At 40.5% G+C, this 21,682-nt stretch overlaps 2 protein-coding genes across 6 annotated transcripts in view; one reads left to right on the top strand and one right to left on the bottom strand.

Moving 5' to 3' along the window:
- Positions 1-3,472: 3,472 nt before the first annotated feature.
- Positions 3,473-10,035, bottom strand: htr3b (5-hydroxytryptamine (serotonin) receptor 3B; the record flags this gene model as incomplete). The annotated part of the gene is made up of 9 exons (XM_083926993.1): positions 3,473-3,738; positions 4,165-4,371; positions 4,740-4,950; positions 5,768-5,925; positions 6,950-7,119; positions 8,250-8,359; positions 8,566-8,610; positions 8,763-8,926; positions 10,002-10,035. The coding sequence occupies 9 exons, from the start codon at positions 10,033-10,035 to the stop codon at positions 3,473-3,475; spliced, it is 1,365 nt and encodes a 454-aa protein (XP_083783119.1).
- A 1,703-nt stretch (positions 10,036-11,738) lies between these two features.
- usp28 (ubiquitin specific peptidase 28) overlaps positions 11,739-21,682 on the top strand; it is a 29,692-nt gene continuing 19,748 nt past the window's right edge. For 3 of the 5 annotated variants that reach the window (XM_083926989.1, XM_083926991.1, XM_083926990.1), the window contains exons 1-5: positions 11,739-11,905; positions 14,510-14,587; positions 17,090-17,210; positions 18,338-18,425; positions 19,284-19,446. In XM_083926989.1, the coding sequence (XP_083783115.1) occupies positions 11,849-11,905; positions 14,510-14,587; positions 17,090-17,210; positions 18,338-18,425; positions 19,284-19,446 (507 nt within the window). In that variant the 5' untranslated portion in view covers positions 11,739-11,848. The remainder of the gene's footprint in view (positions 11,906-14,509; positions 14,588-17,089; positions 17,211-18,337; positions 18,426-19,283; positions 19,447-21,682) is intronic. The other 2 variants (XM_083926988.1, XM_083926987.1) reach the window with 2 other exon arrangements.

Below are 21,682 nucleotides of genomic sequence, written 5' to 3'. Positions count from 1 at the left end.
GAACGATTTCTCATGACGTGGTGTAATTCAGAAAACAAGAATAGGCCTGACTTTTGTTTTCACTTCAACTTAAAAGTTTTTATTTCATTTCAAAAGAACAGAGAGTCATCTCGAGGTTACATTCACATACACAACAAAGAAGGCCTTGAACTTCACACACATCCTTTGCTTACCTCACACACACACACACGCAGTTACAAAGCATTTGACCCGACGTTTATCTTCAGCCTGGTTGCATAACACCGTGCAACCAGATCCACTGGAAGAAGACATTTGGAGATGATGTGAAAATTGCATTAATATGGATCTTTCCACCGGCGAGTTTGTTATGACGCACTTTTGATATTCTAGTCATGACTATTAGGAAGCCAACAGGGAATAGAGACACAGCAGCTGAGCTCTGAATGGCTTTTATTGATCTATTTTGTGGCAGCGGGATGGAGATTAAAGTATGAATACAATATCATAACATCGCACTGGTACAAAGGATTTTCTCCAGAGAGCTGCTTTATTATACACTATCTTTGAGTCAATCTTCAATGTCAGGAATGCACGATAACAGACGGGATACAATAAAGTCTTTCTCAAACTGTTGCGACGCGGTGGCAGTGCGGTATCTGGAGCTAAGGCAAACAGAATATTTAAAGTAGAGTTGGTTTCAGACGACTTGAGTTTCATTCTTGAAGTTTTGGAAACCATTTGAATCAGTTTTGATCAAAAGCTGAGATCTGTGAACACGAGGACAATCGCAAAAAAGACGTTAGATGGGACAAGACACTTGACCAGTAATTGGAAGAGAAAATTGTTTCCCATCATTTCCCATCCCAACACTTGAAGGAGCACTGTGTAGGTTTTTTTCCCATCGTGTGGTCAACTTGTTTATGGTATTCAAACGAACAGTGCTCTTTAGCGCCTCGCCTTTTTCAAACGTGCAACTTGCAACCTGTCTGCAACTATGGAGGCGTTCAAATCTCCTGAAACGCGAGTATCACAGTTAGCAGCCAGGCATCTAACTAACTGAAGCTAGCCCCCGGCTCAGCCCACTCTGCTGTTGTGCTAAATGGGAAGTTATGCTAGTGCTAACCAGGGATCTGAATGCTTCTAAGCGTACGTCCGCACGTTCGAAAAACAGCCTATTTTTTTCTCCGTCGTTCTTAAAAAGTTTTCTGTCCACGCGGCCTCGAAACCGACTCAAAACACTGTAGTTCACATGCCAGGCCTGAATGTGGCGCTGTAACTGCCACAGAAATACACCAACAATGGAGAAGAAGAGACGGGGAGACGCCGTAAACGAACACCAACGAGTTTCTTGCCAAATCTGGCGACTTCCCAAATCCTCATCCATTCTTTAGAGAAATCTAGCGACTGTTTCTGGTGTTATTGGAGACTTTTGTGGTGTTTTGGAGACAAAATAGTGATTTGTGGTGATGCACGAGCCTTGCTGCTGTGAGCCTTTTCCCCTACCGAAGCTCTCCCAGGTGGTCACTTGCTAGATTTAGCGACTTGTCACACCTTCTGCAGTGACGGCTTTCTTCTTCTTCTTCTTCTTTACGAGCAGACTAGATGCCTAAAGACACGTTGCTGCCATCCACAGTTCACAGTTATATCTATTATATTATATACATAGGAACCGTCTTGTTTCAGCGCTTCCCTGGATGGTCACGGAGAATTTCGATGACCATTCCTGCAATCTCAACGCTGATGTCGCTTCAAATTTTTCAACTTCAAGCGACACAAGCGATGAGACGAACAACGAGATGGACACCATGGACACAATTATCGTGTCTCCCTTAAAGCCCAAATTGCATCACCGGGAGCGTCATCACGTGCCATCGCGTCATTTACATTGATTTTGAATGGAAGCTTGACGCTTTCCTCGTCTCCATCACTTTTGTTGTGAATGCCCGGTCAGTATTTACTCGAGTCTTCCACAGTCACGCTGGCTCTGAGCAAAAATGCGATTAGCTTTACTGGTACCACATAGTGCTTTATGTCCCTCTTGACAGTTCATAGTTTTTTACAGACCGGAAGGACATGGAAGCCTCCATAGAGCTTACCCATCCTATGTAAATACAGATAGAGAGATTGTTGGCAGAGGCAATTGTGCACCAATGAGGATTTATGAATAAAGACGTTGATTTAAAGTAATCAATCACTTCAAACGCTACACGGTGTGCACTCCAAAATAAAATAATTTCAATCAGACACTTGCATCAAAGGTTGACCATTTATTGAAAGTTGTTACACAGTTAGATTTGGCGGGAAATGGAGGATTTTGGAGGATGCTCCTGAGAGATCTAATCCTCCAGCTCTTTGGATACAGCATCAGATACAGAAATATACATAAGCTTAGGAGGAAGAAGTTGGGGTGTTGTAGAGACATTCCCAGCAATCATCACAGCAAACTTTTGAAAGGCGACCAAAAAAAGCATGCAAATTAGATGTTTTTCCATCAACTGGTTTGGAACAAATAAACTCAGCTATAGCTTAGTTTGGTCATGGCTTTAATCCACAAGTAGAGAAGAAGTAGAAGTAGAAGTAGAGGTTGCTAACTGGAAACAGAACAAGTCATCTTGACCCATCTATGAGAGAACAATGGAGAGAGGTCTTCAGGGATTCGGTTCAGTTTGGCCAGTTTGAATTGTTCTTTCATGTCAGCTCGTATTATAATATCCGGAGACTACGACAGTGGGAACAGCTGACCACCTATGTGTGTTAAATGTTCGCTATGTCAGAGCTTAATCAGCAAAGTCGTTTCCATTTAGCGCGTCAACTCTTTTTCAGACAAAGACACAAACCACCTCAAGGGAGCATACAAATGTTCGCGCAACTGAGGAAGTTTTTATCGAATTCTGCCGTTTTCATTCATCTTTTCTAACGCAACACTTCAAAATGCTCCTACAAATATGTGAGCTTTAAGGCATTAGAGAATCAGAAGAGTAATAGACTTAATATAAAGGCCAACTTAAAGACTTTTATGAATATGAAGGAATAACACTGACAAACATATGAGGCATAGATGATTTAAGAGCTCGATCTGAACTTCATGCTTGTGTTTCTGACGTTGTGTGAGCATTACCCTGTTACCCCTGTGGGTTTTTTTTGTAACAGGTGACCTTAAGTGTCATGATAGGCGCCCATAAATTTTTTTATTATTATTATTTCCCAGATCTCACCAATTACTTTACTTTTTTTAATCGCGATAAAAAACAATGGCAAAGTTGTAATAGTATATTTTTTAAAAGGATTGCGTAACAACATTGGCACACAATATAAAGTGTGTCCTATTCTATTTAATATTAATATTTTATTTAATCATTTCTAAATAAATATGAACACTTTTTTCAGTATATTTTATATTTTTTCCTATCCTGAATCCTCAATTCATCTCTGTAAATCTGGTAAACATAACATAAGCAACACGTTCTTTCAGTTTAAGTATTATAAAATCATCAAGTCTCTGATCGTGTGGTCAGGCGAAGCTCCAACTGGCCCAGAGCATCAGCAGCGTACCGGCATACGCGGCCAGAACCACGAGGTAAAAGCGGAACAGGAAGCGGTCGAGCTTCGAGCAGAGGGCCAGCCATTCAGCCTGAGCCGAAGACTCGCTGTCCTCCTGGGACAAAGCCAGGTGGAGGGAAACCAGCTCCTGGAGAAGCCACTCCAGCCCAGATGGAGCATCCTGGATCTCATTCAGGGACAGCAGATCCTCCTCCAGGGAAGTCTCGAGCTCATAATCTATGAGAAGATCAAGGAATCTGCTTTGAAATGTGAACAAAATATAGATTTATGCAATTCCCTAAATAAATGTGGTCAGGATAATTTATTAGTATTCCTAACATTAGTATTGTGACACTTTCAAAACACTTACAAACTCTTTGTTACAGACTGTTTGAGCCCATGCATGTTTCCCATGCATTAGTCAAAAGGCCTTTGTGTAACCAATACCAGAACATCCGTCGCATCCAAAGTGTTTTGAATTTTTAGAGATTACCACAGAGCCAAATAGAGCTTATAGTGTTGTTTTCACCCTTGACTCCAATGAACACCATTTTTTTAGTAAACAGACCTTTTGATTTGTTGAAACATAAAGCAAGAACACCCTGTAGCACCACCTGTCAGCAGGACCTTTGGAAAACCTCGATCTCTGAGCTTGGGGCTTACCTCCGGACGGGTTGATGTCGAGGGTCTTAATGGAGGTAAAAACGCTCTCTGTAAAGCCTTGGCCGGCCGAGCCGTACTTGTCCAGCAGGCAGGCAGACACTGACATTTGCCTGACCTCCTTCTCACTGTGGTGGAGCAGCTTCACCACCAGAATCGACTTAATCAAGCTGAGCATCAGCATGGCCATGCACACCGCGAAGAACACACCTGGATGGAGGTGGGAGTGAAAACAGAAAAGCTACAACACTGGCTACAAGATAGTTTATGGACCGACAACCAGTAAGGCCTTATTGATAACCGATATTATATATATAGTATATATTATAAGCAGGCCGGGATGGTAACACGAGCATGCTCTGTGCAGGATTTTGATAGGTGTTATGTGAGAACAATGGCCTTTCTGGTTGCAATACAAGGCCAAGATGTATTGTCCATTTAGTTTAACAGACACAATCAAGGTCAGGACTGACATAAGACGAAATAATTGGGGCTAAAACAAATAAAAATGGATAGAATGGTAACAATACATGTAGTGAAATGATCTTAACAACAAAGAAAAACCATCAAAAACCCACCTATGAGTGGAGTTCTGACTGCAGTGGCGGGCAGCTCGTCTGTCAGATTCACTCTGAAGACAGTGTAGCCCAGCAGTACGCTGGTTTTAAAGACAATGCGTGTGCCGCTGTTAAGAGGCAGGTAGAAGCTCGTCACATCTACAAGCATGAGGAAGATGCTGGGGATGAGGAGACCCACCACATACAGCAGGGGGCGCCGGCGGATCAACACCTGAATGAAAGATGAGGATGGAGACGCTGAGATGTGAAGGACACGATCAGAAATGATATCATTTATTCAACCACACGCTCCCTCTAGTGCCGTCTAGCCTTGCAGATAGTTTTGCTTTTATTTGTGCAGATTTTGACGCAGCTGTCATACAGATCTTTCTCTCGAGTCATTTCCTCAGAGCTGGAAAAGAACAGGAGCATTTTCCATCAGAAACCGTTTTCATGTGACGTACATTTAGCAACAAAACTGCCACAAAGTAACCGTATCCCATTGAGTCATGAAATGCTCCATTACCAAAAAGCCTTTTCGCTCTTTGTGCTGAATAAATAGCAGCCCTCCCCGCGCTCCACCTGCAGTGGGCTGTGGGGCCATTTTCCTCACCACTAACAAGACGTCCATTGATCAGGCAGCCACTGAGACAGTCTCATTATGGTTGCTCACCCTCCCCTGTCTATCAGCCTCGCTCTCTATCCGTCTCTTTACTTGCCAGAAACGGCCTCCGTCTCATCATTTGGCATTAGCTCACTAGCCCGATCCATGAAGGTCGCGGCCAATTGCTTTACACTTTACAATTCCACCACACAGCGCGGAGGGGGGGCTAACCCACAGAGGGGTTTGCAGTTTAAAACTCACCATCGATAAGCAATCACTGCCATCACAGAGCAGCTTCTGGCACTCGTCACAGAGCTGTTGCACGATACTGCACTTTAAGATATCAGTAATACACGGATTATGTTCAAATAATCTGACTTTATGTCCCAATCTTTACTCTTTCAACGTGTGTATTAATGTGACTGAGAGGATGAAAGGCACATACATTGAACTGGATGTGGGCATAGTCAGTGTTGTCTTGGTGGATTTGCCAGTAGCTGGAAGGAATGGACAACAGTTCCCATTCTCCGTCATTCATGAACTCCCTCTTATCATTAGCGATGGCCTCTGCGCTCCTCCACAACGCCAGGTCTATTTCCTTCACTGCAAGAGGGGAAAGGAAGGAAAGCTGTAAATATCCCACTTTCCTTTTAATCAACTCATCACTTTTGCCTCCAGGTTAAATTTATATCATCTAAAGACATGCAAGCAAAGTGAATTAGAAATTGTGTATCCTGTCTATTACCTTTCTTTGGAAGCTACTGACAAGATAATCTCAACTCAAGGTTAATTTATTGGCATTTTCCGTTTTCTAACACATCTTATCAAGGGATGTGACCTGAGACTTCAATGGTATTATCAAAGATAATTGTACATTTAACACATTTGTTAAGCAGAAATACTAGGATACTTATCCCTAGAACCAGCCTTTAAAATCTATATTCTTCCTGATTTCCTTTGTTTAACTTGATAATAAATTGAATAACTTTTGGGTTTGACTGTTGGTCAGGCAAAGTCACCTTGGGCTTTAGGAGTGTGGTCGACATTTTATAGACAAAATGATTAGGCAATTAATTGGGAAAGTAATTGGCTGAGTAATCGCTAATGAAAAAAGCAGCCGTGACCTTTGTCTCCTATGGGGGAGCCTGTCTTTGTGGTGAACTAGCAGAGATCTTAAGTCTTACTAGGATGCTCCTGGTGGTCTCTTGATGAGGGTGTTTTCACACCTGCCTCGTTTAGATCTGTTGAATCCTACCCTGGAACTTTTACCCCCTTGGCGCGGTTTATTCTAACTGGTGTGAACGCAGCAATCGCACTCGGATGCAGAACAAGTTCCAGACTCGTCTCCCATCAAACATACACTTGACTATGGTTGTTTTGTGATCAGAACTTGATCCAACCTCAATCCATTCAAAACAGATTTGGACCAGAGCAAACAAACTATAGACGACTGTTGAAAGCTTTAGAAACAGCTGGCAAGTTAGGGGTGTGTTGTCCACCCATAAGGTTTGGGGGGTTCTAAGATTAGGCAGTTGCACCCAAATCAACCTATAACTCTTCATAGGTACCGCAGGTGTGAATTCCCTGAGATTACAGACCACCGTCCCATGGCACGCAGCGAACGCACCTGAGTGAAGCCAGCTGCGGAAGGTGAGGCTGCAGTTCTGCTTGTCGAATGGAAAGGCGTACATCTCCAGGCTGCAGGCCAGGACCACCTGCATAGGCCGGTAATTTTTCACTGAGCCAGAGGAGTTGACGTACACATAGGGGATCGTTAGGGACTTCCCCTCGTCAACACTTGGAACGCATAGGAGGGAGAGGGGAGACATGGACAACAGGACAGAATTTAGTGGTCCAAGTGCAACGAACGCTTACACTTTTATCAAAAGTGGTCATTCAATGTCAGATTTAAAGTGGAAGTCCGGCAAAAATGGATCCCACGGTCTTTTTCGACATTAAATTACATCAAATAAGCCATGGAGACAGTTTTTTTTGTTGATCAACCATGTATAAAGAATACCCGGAGAGACGGTAACAACCCTAAAGGGCTAACACTGATTAGCTTGGGGCAGTGCGCTGAACGCACCCAAAACAGCATTTTTTAATTACTAACATTTCTCAAAATAACACCAAACCTCTGCAGAAGCATGATAAGGGTCCCTTCACATAAAAGAAAGCACCAGCAGCATAGTTAGAGAACCTGGAGTTTATTTAAAAAGACTGTTTTAAAAGACTTACCATCTGCCCAACTACCAGCTCCTCTCGTAGGATTATTATTTTGAAACTTACATATGCAACTCCTTTCATTCCCGTGTCACCTCTTGATTGACATCGTCACAAACAGCACAGTGATAATGCATTTCCATGGAGTTTTAAATATGCCAAAACTTTCCTCCTTGAACTGAACTCCAGTGCATTCAGTAATCAACTTGTACGGACGACCTGTCAACATGACCTACTGGTAAAGCACAGACTTGTTAAACAGTCTTTTTTAATAAACTCCAGGTTCTCTAACTATGTTGTTGGTTCTTCATTTTATGTGTAGGCACCCTAATCATGCTCCTGCAGAGGTTTGGTGTTATAATGAGCAATATTACTGGTTAAAAAATGCCGTTTTCGATGCGTTCAGCGTCTTTCAGGCGATCTCTATACATGGTTGCTTAACAAAAACAACAGTCTCCATGGTTTATTAGATGTATTTTCATGCCGAAAATAGACCATGGGGTCCATTTTGCTGGACTTACACTTGAATCAGACTTTAATTGTCCCCTTGGGGAAGTTGCAACACCAATCACAAAAACATAAGACAGAAGCACAGACAAGGATATGAACGCGATCTCTGTGAGTTGATTTTTTCATACCTCTCTGTAGGACGCTGTAGACCAACACTTAAATGTTTTAAAGGGATCTTTTAAGTAATTTCTTACAATTCACTAATGATAACATCAGGTATCCAGATGGCATCAGATGACAGTGAGATCTCGTTGATGCCATCGAACTCCTCTGGGTCCCAAACCAGGAACTCATCCGTCCAGATCTGAAAGTAGAAGAGAACGTATGCAGTAAAATGATATATTTAAATTGAAAGGCAAATATTTACGCAAACATTTAAACCAAAAATTCAACTTAACTACCTTTGTTATTAATAATAATGTGCATTCCAATCAAAACCACTTGTACATGATTCCCATTCACTGAGAAGAGAGAGTTAATGTTGGTTAATGGTTGTAAAGGTTCACCCACCTGCCTGTACCAGATACTTGTAGTTATGCTCTGGGTCTTTCCGTCCTGTTAGAAGTAGAAAGTCTAAATGATACTTTTATATTAATAATGCTACTAAAAATAATACTTTTGTTTTATATTACGGCTACTGTGCAGTCTTTTTCTAACCTGTGAGTTAAAAAAAGCTGAATTTTAGCAGTTTTGCAAAGTTAATTTACCACATCAAGCACAGACTGCAGTATGAGGTCGATGTAGATCGTGGTAGAACTGGTCCAGTTGTGAACAGGTCGAACCCCGCAGTCGTATTTCCTGAGGAGGGTCCTGGTCAGCTGGTTCAGCGCTGATCTCTTCGGCTTCTCCGGCACACATTCAGTCAGATGAGCTGGAAGTCAAAGCTACATTATCAACAGGGCCGAGCGCGGCTATGGGCCCCCCAATCCTCTGCGGGCCCCATAGGCTGCAAGTTTACCGTGTGGCAACTTTCTAGTCTTCTGACTGCTCAAGGCACTTTCAGCGTTTGTCACATTCACCCGTTCACACAGACATTCACACTGATGGCAGTGGACATCTACACACCATCTAATCTAACCATTCACACCACATTAACACACTCATGCGCAGCACGGGGAGCATGGTTATTAATTTACACACGAAAACACTTGAGGCTCATGGTTAATGTAGGGTGTATCGATGAGCCTATCGTATTTTTACGTTGACAATTAATTCATTCATCTTCAACCGCTTGTCTCTATCGGAGTCGCGGGGGGCTGGAGCTGATCCCAGCTGACATCCGGTGTGAGGCGAGGTCCACCCTGGACAGGACGCCAGTCTATCACAGGACACATAGAGACGAACAGAGACAGACAACCATTCACACCTACGGGTGATTTAGAGTCATCAATGAACCCAACACCTGCACGTCTTTGGACTGTGGGAGGAAACCGGAGAACCCGGAGGAAACCCACGCAGACACGGGGACAACATGCAAACTCCACACAGAAGGGCCCCAGCCGGGATGCTAACCAGAAAACCCTCTCACTGTGAGGCGACAGTGCTAACCACCACAGAATTAAGTTTATTCTCTAATCAGTCAGAGGTGCTAAAGGCAAAACACATTAAATGTCTTTTTATAGCTTTAGTTTTAAACCCGGTGCTTTATGACAGCTAGTGACCAGGAGGTTAAAATAGTTCTACTTTACCCTCCATTGCATTCATTATTACATGCGCATGCGTCACATGACATTTCACAGTACGGTTTGAAGAAAGAGTGGTTGCTGACTGTAACTCAAATAAGCAATGAGTCAGAACTGTCACACTCCAAAAAGCAATCAACTTTTGAACAATGTGAAAACTTCACAGTAGAATTTCACAAAGGAGAAATGTATGCAACAGAACCCTGCACATATGTAGGAAAGGCGAGTGTCGTGTCCTGTCTGTAGCCGAACAGAGAAGCTTACCTGAGAACATCAGCATCAGCCAAATGACAGACATCCTGCCTTCCAGATGATAGGCGTTATCCAGGTGTCCCATCAAAACCTACGCTCTGTTAACACAAACATATCCACAGTTTCAAGAGGAGCGGTAGCCGGTGTACGGGATGAACAGTGAACAGGGTAGTGCAGACATTTTGGTTGCACTGGTATTGATTTTCCACTGCCCACCCAGGTAAGGTGATACACATAATGATGAGTCCCTGAAGGTTTGTGTATTCTACATTACAGAGGAGCTCTCCTTCATGTAAAGGTGTTTTTAACCCAGCTGAACACAGCAAATACAGGAGGTCATGATGCAAACTGAGCTTCAATGTATATACATTTATTCACATGTATTTATTAATTTATTTATACATTTATTCCTGTATTTATTTATTCATACATTTATTTATTTAATTATTAATTGATGCAGTTATGTATTTATCCTTTATATTTTGTATACATTCATTATTTTATTATGTATTCATGCATTCATGTTTTTATTCCTATATTAGTTTTATTTTTATATATTTATTTATTTATTTATTATTCAATTTTTTTATTTATTTGTTTATACAATTACTTGTGTATCTATTTATGCATTTATTAATGTATTCCTGTATTTATTTATTTATTCATGCATTTATTTATTTATTTATTATTCAATTTTTTTATTTATTTGTTTATACAATTACTTGTGTATCTATTTATGCATTTATTGATGTATTCCTGTATTTATTTATTTATTCATGCATTTATGTATTTATTCCTGTATTTTTTATACATTGATTTATTTATATTATATGATATCATTTATACATTTATTCATGCATTTATTTATTTATTTATTCATACATTTATTTATTTATACCTTTATTCATGCATTTATTTATTTATTCATACATTTATTTATTTATTTATTTATACCTTTATTCATGCATTTATTCATTTATTCATATATTTATTCATACATTTATTTATTTATTTATTTATACCTTTATTCATGCATTTATTTATTTATTCATACATTTATTTATTTATTTATTTATACCTTTATTCATGCATTTATTTATTTATTCATATATTTATTTATTTATTTAATTATTTATACCTTTATTCATGCATTTATTTATTTATTCATATATTTATTTATTTATTTATACCTTTATTCATGCATTTATTTATTTATTCATATATTTATTTATTTATTTGTTTATACCTTTATTCATGCATTTATTTATTTATTCATATATTTATTTATTTATACCTTTATTTATTTATACCTTTATTCATGCATTTATTTATTTATTCATGCATTTATTTATTTACTTATTTATTTATTTATTTATACCTTTATTTATACCTTTATTTATTTATTTACTTATTTATTTATTTACTTATTTATACCTACATTCATGCATTTATTTATTTATTTATTCATATATTTATTTATTTATACCTTTATTTATTTATTTATTTATACCTTTATTCATGCATTTATTTATTTATTTATTTATTTATTTATTTATTTATTTATTTATTTATTTATACCTTTATTCATGCATTTATTTATTTATTCATTTATTTATTTATTCATTTATTTATTTATTTATATATTTATTTATTTATTGAGACTTGAGTCACGTTCAGTCCTCCACAGTGACAGAGCGCGCACGTTGACGTGTGCGAGCCTCGTCGTTCACGCGCTTGTCCTGGTGGGGGAGCGCGCACAGCTGGCCGGTCGTCCTCGGTGAATGACAGATGGAGTTGCTGTGACTTCGGGACTCGGGGCTGAAAACTTTCGGTAAAAACAGGAAGAAATTCACGTTTTCATGTTATCTGCAATGAGAGGTGAACAGACCGACAATGGAGAGAACCCAACGGACTCGGTGAGAGGATAACGGAGCCGTTATTAACGTAACAAGTGACGTGTTTGTGTCGGTATGCACGAGGAACTAACGTTAACACTAACCCCCCTGTCGCGTGAACCCCAGACCTCTGCTAAAAAAACACAATTTTAAAGTTTAAATAAGTAAAAAAGAACAAAACTTCAACGTTATCATCATTTTTAAACAGGACTTTTGAATTCGGCACACATGAAATACACTAAACAACTAATAACTAATAAATAACATTAATATTCTTTCATTTATTTCATTTTAAACAATGAAATAAATGGGATTATTAAAGTATTTCTGATTCTGATTAGCAGTTAAAACATATTTGTGAATGCTTATCTAAAAAAATAACTAACTAAGTGTATATTTGCTCGCTTAATCACTTGCATTTGGTTTAAAAAATATGCATAATTACTTACAAATATCCACGTTTACATAAATATAAGATTGAAGATGTTTATTGTCATATGTTCAGTTAAGACAGACGTCACACTGCACAGTGAAATTCTTACTTTGCACAAGTATCTCCCTGGTTGCACAAGTATCTCCCTGGTTACAATAAAAATATGTCTTTAACTAAACAGTGTCAGAAAATAGAATTTTAAACAGGTTACATTAAAATTTAAGCTAATAAATGTACAAATGTACAGACAGAAAATATAAGCACAGACTAAAATAAAACTAAATCAAAATGAAAGTGAAAAAATTGAATCTTAGAACAGATCCAAACAGTATTGCACGATTGAATAAACACGATTGAATAAACATAGATATATACGCCTACATAAACCAATTAATTAAACATATTTCTACACTGCAAGTCTTCAGTACCATATTCCATTAAATAGCTTTAGCCTTATAATTCACCTCAAACTTCTCTAACACCTTTATTTAAAATCAAATAAAAGGGAAATGTGTTTAAAAGATGTAGAATATTTGAACAATATGTAGAATAGTTCTTAATATGTTAAATAGCTTACAGACGCAGACTATGAAATATCTGATTTCTTCAACAATTAAAGAGTTAACCACATTATTATTATTATTATTATTATTATTATTATTATTATTATTATTATTATAGTGTTAGGAGCGTTTACACTTGAATCATCTGTTGCCATCCATTGCTTTACCAATACGCCTCTCTAATGAACTAACGCAGTAGACGGTGCATTGAGCCAAGCCTCTAATATTTTGTACTAAAAAATCAAAGTGTACATGCATTTGACAGTACATTCTGGTGTGTTTGCCTGTGTTTTCTATTTGATATTGACATGGGAGGTGTGTGTGTGTGTGTGTGTGTGTGTTTGAGAAAGAGAGAGAGAGAGAGAGAGAGGTCTGGTGGCATGGTGAGTGGAATGATAAACAGAAGCCTGTGCTATCCATGTCAGGAACCTAAAATAGAGGCTAACCAAGAGGGTCTCAGATAGCCCCTGGACTCCATATAAGTCTGGTCCGCCTGCTCTTGGCCCCCTGAGAGAGAGGGAGAGAGAGACGGGTCCACCTGCTGTTGGGGTAGCAGGCTTTATATAGTGCCTCACTCAGCGGCAGACTTGTGTGTTTTTAGTGCTTCCTGTCCATGACGTCCAAACACGTGACGGCCTTTGAGATTTTTTTGTTTGCGAATGTCTAAACGTGGATGCTGAGATGTTGTTGGCTTGTTTGTTTGCTGAGGTCAGCACATCTCGTTAGTTCAGTCTGAAGGAAACAGTGGGCTTTAAAACGAGTTTGTCCTGTGATGACACGTCAACCCCGCCAAGGATACAGATGTCAAACACAAGGTGACCCGTTCACAGTTCAACTGTGTTCAAATCCTCAACAAGCTGCATTAAAGGAATAGTTCACCTATTTGGAAAATGCACATTTGTCGGTGCCGTAAATATGAAGCTATCACAACAGCATGTTAGCTTAGCTTCACAGAAAGACTGAAGTATATAATAAGATAGTATATCAAAGGTATTTTATGTTATGGACAGTAATAGACTATTTCTGGGCTGAAATCAGAATCTTCCTGGATGGATTGGTCCTTGTATATGTTTCACAGATGTGAGAGAAAATCAGTATTATAGTGATATTAATATACAAATTCCAAAATGTCCAGCTATTTCTTTAACGCTGCTTATTGAAGCTACTGAATCATAAGCCATTGTCTTGACCCAGCTGACCTCATATAGGTTGGCATTTGAACATTTGTCTCCAGCTACATATAGATATATATATATATATATATACGATATATATATATGTATGCACACACACAATGAGTGTCTGCTCACTGGGTCACAGGCTCAAAGTGAGGCCCACACACACATATCCTCCATTGGCACCAGTATGTGGGAGAAGGTGGACTTCAAGTGGGCCTCTCATGAGCCAAACTGGGACATGTGCTGGTTATCACGAGGGTGAAAGACGGCTTATATTGGCTTGTTTTGATACATACAGTGGAAGGAAAATAGGTCAAAACAGTATATATCAGCCCAAAGGGGGATCAAATCGCGGTCCATCACTAACCCAAACTATGTTACCTGCAGCGCTGCATGGAGGATCTTAAGCTCGACTGATGACTGTTTTCCGTTTCCGATCCTTTTTCCTCAGCAGAGTGAAATCCTGATCAACCAGCTGAGGGAGGTCACTGGCATCCAGGACCCGCAGATTCTCTACAGAGCCCTGAACGTAAGACACCATCAGCTTGTAGGATCCCTGGTGTGATAAGCGATCTTACCGTGAGCTTATTTTCCCACAATGCACTCAGTAAATGACCTTAAATAAAGCAAGTGTGACATCATCCCACCTTTGGGATTTTATAGATAGTGAAAGCACAGTAATAAGACTTCCCCCAGAAAAGTTGAGAGGCCCGATGGCAAGTGTCTTTTTTGACGGGGGGCCGCCATCGACAGACTTATGGCAGCATTAAGGACCAGGATCACGGACAAAATCACGATTTTTTCTGAAGCCGCACCACTGTAATCGTATTTTATAAATGGTAAATGGACTTGTACTTGTATAGCGCCTTTCTAGTCATCTGACTACTCAAGGCGCTTCACAGTGTTTGTCACATTCACCCGTTCACACAGACATTCACACTGATGGCAGTGGACATCTACAGACCATCTAATTTGATCTAACCATTCACACCACATTCACACACCCATGCGCAGCACGGGGAGCAATTTGGGGTTCAGTGTCTTGCTCAAGGACACTTCGACATGTGGACCGGGGGAAGATGGGGATCGAACCACCAATCTCTCGATCAGAGGACGACCCACTCTTCCACCAAGCCACAGCCGCCCCAACAACAAACGTTTCAGGTCTCTGAATGCTCGGACTAACAGACTTAAGAACAGATTTTATCCAAAAGCTAAAACAGTGCTAAACACTGCAAACACCTTTACCTTTGATGGTACATGATGATCTTTGCTCAGAGTCTCTGCAGTCAACTGTTTTTTGTTTTGTCTCCTTAAGCTGCTACGGTGTGTGTGTGTGTGCATGTACGTGTGTGTGCATGTGTGTGTGTGTGAGCTCGTTGTTTTAAATGTGTCTTTTTAAAGGTCTAGCCTTTTCTTTTTGATGCTTTTAGTGTGAAATTATTTCTGCACTTTAAGGGATTGTACTGTAAATTTTGTTGTACTGGTACAATGACACTAAAGGCAATTCAATACAATTCAATACAGCATTTTTGATAGATTTTATTTAATTCCTACTGTATGATTTAAGATTACTGATAGATTTAGATTACCATCCATTTACAGTTTAGTTTAGTTGCAGTTGGACACTAATCAGTGATCATCTAGCCCCTGTACCTACTAACAACAATAAACACTGAAGTCTAATGCAATTCAAATACAAACAATTCATCAAACATAGAGTATTCAAATATTTTTAATTAAAAGCCTTAGTAATGACTCTATAAACAGGATATCTGAGCAGCAAACACGTACAAACGCATCTCAAAACATCAGACCATCATGACATTTCTCCCCGGTATATTAGATGAATTACTGAAACTTTGTTCTTTTACAGATTCACATTTGAAGTTTGTATTAAAATCACAAACGAAACCCCTTTTGCTTTTCCTCCGCCGTAAGAAAACTCCATCTGCACAGTACTTTGTTTTCCTCACGGCGTCATACGTTAGACACTCTCTACCTGCCTACATTTGTCGTTGCTAATCACGTCTGCATCTACTCTAGTTTTAACTGTGTTTCTCAACTTAACTGTTTTGTTTTTTTTGTCCATCCAATACTGAAGTGTCGTCCGTCACGAGTGCTCATGGGAGTTGTAGTGTCATTGTATCACTTTGCCAACAGTTTATTAATTCAGGGGACCTTTGAGAAGACTACGGTTAAATTCAACCAGCCAAAGTGGCGAGCAGAAGCAACTGTGTTCCCCGCCATGGCTGAAATTTATTCGGTGGATGGGCGGGTGTTAATGTCGAGCCCTGCACATATCATACCTTTGAATGTAAACATACCCAGAGGATGCTGTCAGAGAAAAGGGTGTTTGGTGACTGAGATCCGTCAGGTTCGTTGTGTTATGAGCGTGAAAGTGCTATCACCATCCATCCTGTGGAGATCGTGAACGCCTGCACAAAATGTCACGGTAATCCATCCCCGGAGCCGTGCTGCTAGTTGGCTAAAAAACATAGCACTTGCTGTTCTTGTGTAATTAATGTTAAAGGAACACTCTTTGATTACATTAAAAGCTCCCCCGGGGGCGCCTAGTTTCCACTCCGGCACACTGCTTATGTTTTGAAACACAACCGCAAATGAAAACATCCCTAGGAGCTTGAGTTAATAGGAAGCTCATAAAAGTGATAAAAGACAAACAGTACAATAAACAGTCTGGCTGACTGCGGTGCAGGCATCGTCCAACCTGTTGTACCAGGGGCAGACAGAGGAACAGCAGGAGCTCACGGGTGGGGAGGGGCGTGTGCTCTCGGAGCGCTGTACAAAATTAGAAATGTTTGTCAGCTGCTGCTTTCAAACACCGGAGGGGGATTTTTCTGCGTTCCCTTAATAAATCAACTGTATGTGAGCACATGTTTATATTGTTTTTAAATACTCAGCTATATTTTGTTTTGTTGTTCTTGTAGTGTATTGTATTGCAGACACTAATACTATTCAGAATAATCTGCCTTTCTCTTTTCCTTGCCCTCTCTCTCTCTCTCTCTTTAAGGCCAGTCAGGGTGACGTCGGACATGCCGTTGGACTGCTGACAACCCAGTCCGCAGAGGTTCAGGATCCTGGAGAACTACAGGAGTCAGGGGCCTCTACAGAGGCCTGGGAGGGCCAGAAAGGTACAACGGGGGCGAACTCAAGCACGCACAAGATTCTGACTACTTTCACTTTAGTGTCAAATCACATAAAACAGATGAGCTGACACAAGGTTTGCAGCAGAGATAACACGCCCGGCATAGGATCAATAATGACCACATTCATTTTGAATTGTTAGTATGTTAGTAATGAAAGTGTCGCACCACTAGAAACAAGAGATGTACATCTCAGTATTCAAGTACAGTGCCTATAGAAAGTTATGATTATGAGTAACTGAAAAACAAGCTGAAACCACCCGTACCCGTCTACATCACTGAAGCAAGATCAGAAGTTGAACACTGGAGGTCTGCAGAAACGTTTAGGTCTCAGTGTGGGTCAAACAAACTACTTTATAAGTAAGTACACAGATCTGATTTGTGTGTCTAGACATTACTAACCTATCTGCACAGGCAGCCGTGGTAACGACTCCATACCGTCTACTCAAAGTGGCCGTGAATTTCTGATTCATTCATTCATTCATCTTCAACCGCTTGTCCCCGTCGGGTTCGCGGGGGGCTGGAGCCGATCCCAGCTGACATCGGGCGTGAGGCGGGGTACACCCTGGACAGGACGCCAGTCTATCACAGGACACATAGAGACGAACAGAGACAGACAACCATTCACACCTACGGGTGATTTAGAGTCATCAATGAACCGAACACCTGCACGTCTTTGGACTGTGGGAGGAAACCGGAGAACCCGGAGAAAACCCACGCAGACACGGGGACAACATGCAAACTCCACACAGAAGGGCCCCAGCCGGGATTCAAACCAGGAACCCTCTTGCTGTGAGGCGACAGTGTTAACCACCACACCACTGTCTTCAGAAATATGTTTGAGCACCCCCCCTCCTTTAAGCATCTTAAGCGGTGTCAGATGCCGTCAGACGATGTTTAAAGCGTACTCAGCGTCAAACATCAGTGTCTGTTATGGAAAAGCTGATTCTTAAATCTGAAGGTCAGACTTTCCTCTAAAGCAGAAGAGTAGAATTACTCAGCAGCATGAAAGACTCATTATTTTATGAGCTATGTAATCTTTGGTAAAATGGACATGAAACTGCTTTAACTAGAATTATGGGATGTTGTTGACAGATTGTTGTCTGTTCCTTCAGAGCTTCCCAAAGATGAACTGCAGGCGGCCATCGAACTCAGCCTGCAGGAGTCCCACAATGCCCAGGAAGAGGAGCGAGCATTTAACAGGTACAAGAGAACCGGCTTTTTATACCATCCTTCTGGATTTTTTTACTTACCGTATTATATATATTTCATAGAGAAAAGTATGAAAATGTAAATAGTGGCTCTGAAGTCAGGAAAGGTACCTACCTGCCCACAGCTGAACGAAAACACACTAAACAACAGTTTCCAGTGTAAAAATTAAACTGAAATAAATATGAAAGACTTGCTGGTTCATGTTGGCTGTATGTCTATAAATCAACCTGAAGCCTAGCAGTCGATAGGTTGTAACACATAAAAATTGTGAGTACATTTAGTTTTAAACACACCAGCAGAGTGGCTTTAGGGTTGGTAATGTAGGGAAATTTGGTCAGTTAGTCAACTACTTTTGCTCTGACTATTCATACAGTGCCACCTTCATCCTCTGAGATATCATTAATGGTTCCCAAACGATGAATACTAATGACTTTAGCAAAGTCTTTATTTTTTGCACCATCATGAGTTCGATATTTCCGGTCAAATGTTAATTTTTCCAACACTTTATGACCAACACCTGCAAAACCATTGACGTTCTCATCAAACACTTTGTGTTTTGAGCTGAAAATAAAATGATAGCATGATAACACACTAAACTAGGATGGTGTTCATGATGATCTTTACCTGCACCATCAACATGTTTACATTTTCATTATGAAGTCAGCATTAGCTTCAATCTTGCAACACAGCTTGTGTTTTCCACAGAGACTTGAGTGGGATTTTACCTTTAGATTAAAAAGGTCTTACTATTCAACCTTTGCACACGACAGGGAGTCTTAACTAAGTCAGCCTCTGCTTAATGGAGTCGTCAGTTCAATGCTCTCACCCGGGTAATCTGATGTCCTGCAGGGCTCTGGAGGCCAGTGTAGAGGAGAATGCAGCGAGAATGAAGAGGAAGAGATGTGAAGCCCAGAGTGAGATGTGCAGCCCTGCGGAGTGGATCCGTCAGGACGATTGGCCCGTGGGCATTCGCAACGTTGGCAACACCTGCTGGTTCAGTGCCGTCATCCAGGTGAGGATTAGTCTGTGATTTGGATACATCAAAGTAATGAGGATGCATACGGATACAGAACCACACCTTCCTTTCCCTTCTCGCTGTAGATAATGGTACAGTAGAAGCGTCCTGTGTTGTGGACACCAGTGAATGTATGGCATTGGTTAAAAATATTCACATTTATGGTACATAATGCATAATACGGCTGCACAGTGCACACCTAGCAAATCGTCAGTGAAGTGCACGAAGCTCTTTTTAAGGTTGTTTTCACGTTTCTCGTTTTAGTGCGGTAAAATTGAACTGGGGTTCATTTTCCCCCTTGGTGCGGTTCGCATGAGGAGGTGCGGACTGACACGGCCGAGCAGAGACCCTTTGAGGATGTGGTCTTAGTCGGTTACTTACAAACCATGGAGCGGTTCTTTTGTGGTCAGAATGTGATCCAACCTCGATCTGTCCCAACTACCAGGTGTACTCGGCCTGTTTGACCTAAACGGCTCCTGTAGCCAGGTGATCTTCATGTTCTGGGACTCTGCAGATCACGCAGAATGTAGCAGCGTACATCGTAGTCGTTGTTGTAGCTTGCCATAGAATTGCATAGTAGTGTATTTCTTTCTTTTCTTTCTTCCTTTCTTTCTCTTCCTGTATTTACTTTCTTTCCACCCCCCCAGACTTATCTGACTAATAAGCGGCGTAAACGTTCTCCCGCGGTTTGTGGTGATGTATTTTGGTTGGCTTTGCTAGGAACCAAGGAGGAAAACAGCCCAAGTTTACAAACTCATCAACTGATTCGGACCAGCACAAACAAACTATAGTGCCAAAGTGTCCACCTGTTCTAACAGTGCTCCAAATCCTTCGCTGCCAAAACTTAAAATAGCAATCTCTCTCGGCTAAACAAACATTTATAGACCTGGCGTTCCCCTTCTAAGATATCTAACTTCAGTTATTGGTGTCTCACCTTGTTTTCACTTAGCAAATGTTTATTTTTTTCTCGTTATAATGCTTTTTTTCCCTTCTAAAATTCGTATACACATGGTCACCTGCTTTAAAATGATATCCCCCGTGAGTTCAGTACCAGACATGTTTTTAAACTGACAGCAGAAACAGAGAGATCTTCCTCTAATCTCACCTTCTCACCGGCTCTGTACCGTCCAAACAGAGTTATGAGAAACAACAGGGACAAAGGACAAAGGTGTGGGCGTATTTCTGCTACATTAGAGCAAGCAGCATTTCTCTTAGCTGCTAATTCTATCACAAGTCCCCCTGCAGACTGCAGACCTATCAGGTGGCTCGGCAGAAACTGGAGCCCCTCGTAGAGATGCGCCGGCTGCGTGGATAATTAAATAGCGAGCGATGTGATGATGGAGCGAGCAGCGGACTTCCTAGTATAAAGCCTGAAATGGACAGCGAGCAGACACTGATTGTTTGTCTCTGTTGACTCAGATATGCCTCTACATCGATTTAGAAGTCCAACCCCCCCGAAGGACAGGCATTATTATCTGGGAGTAGAAATGGGAAAATGAGGCAGTGTTGTTTGAATACAAATGGCGCTCAAATGATCCCCTTTTGTTTGTTTGTTTTGCCGCTGGTGTCGATGCTGTTTGTTACAACTGAAGTGATTGTTTTAGATTCAGCAGAGCCCGTCTCCTGATAAAGCAGTCTCCCTTTAAAACGTAATTACGCTATCAGATTGAGGCTGAGTGACCACATGATTCAGTTGCCAGCTCATATTCCCTCTCTTATCCTTTGTGGTATAAATTACAGTAAAGGCGAGATAAGCCGTAATTGAATTTCCTACTCAGATGGAAATATAGTATATGGAGATATTCATAAGTGCTCCGGAGCGCCATTTACAACCACACATGGCGCTTAACTGACTGGTATTAATGCGCTTAGTTTATCATAACAAAAACAGATATAGCTTATAACAAAGCGGCCTGGTCTGTGTGTTCAAGAAGAGATGTAGCTGAATATCCATGAAGGTAAAGGAAACATTTTGTTTTATTAGTCCTTGCAGTAGATTTTGAATAATATCTTCAGATAATCTAGTAACTCTGACTTTTTATTTTTCTTATCTATGTATTTGCTTTCTCTTCTATTTGGATTTTCTATTTATTTATTTATTTTTTAGGGACTACGGATGCAAATTAGCAGCTTTGCTATAATCCGGCGTGTTTACAGAGATATATAATTATCGATGTTCATTAATGTGCACTGTCCCTATCCAAAAATAAAGCATTATTATTCATTCATCTTC

This window comes from Echiichthys vipera, assembly GCF_963691815.1.
Source record: "Echiichthys vipera genome assembly, chromosome: 14".
Taxonomy (NCBI): domain Eukaryota; kingdom Metazoa; phylum Chordata; class Actinopteri; order Perciformes; family Trachinidae; genus Echiichthys; species Echiichthys vipera.
Note: the sequence above shows the minus strand (reverse complement) of the source record. Positions and strands in the feature narration are given on the sequence as shown.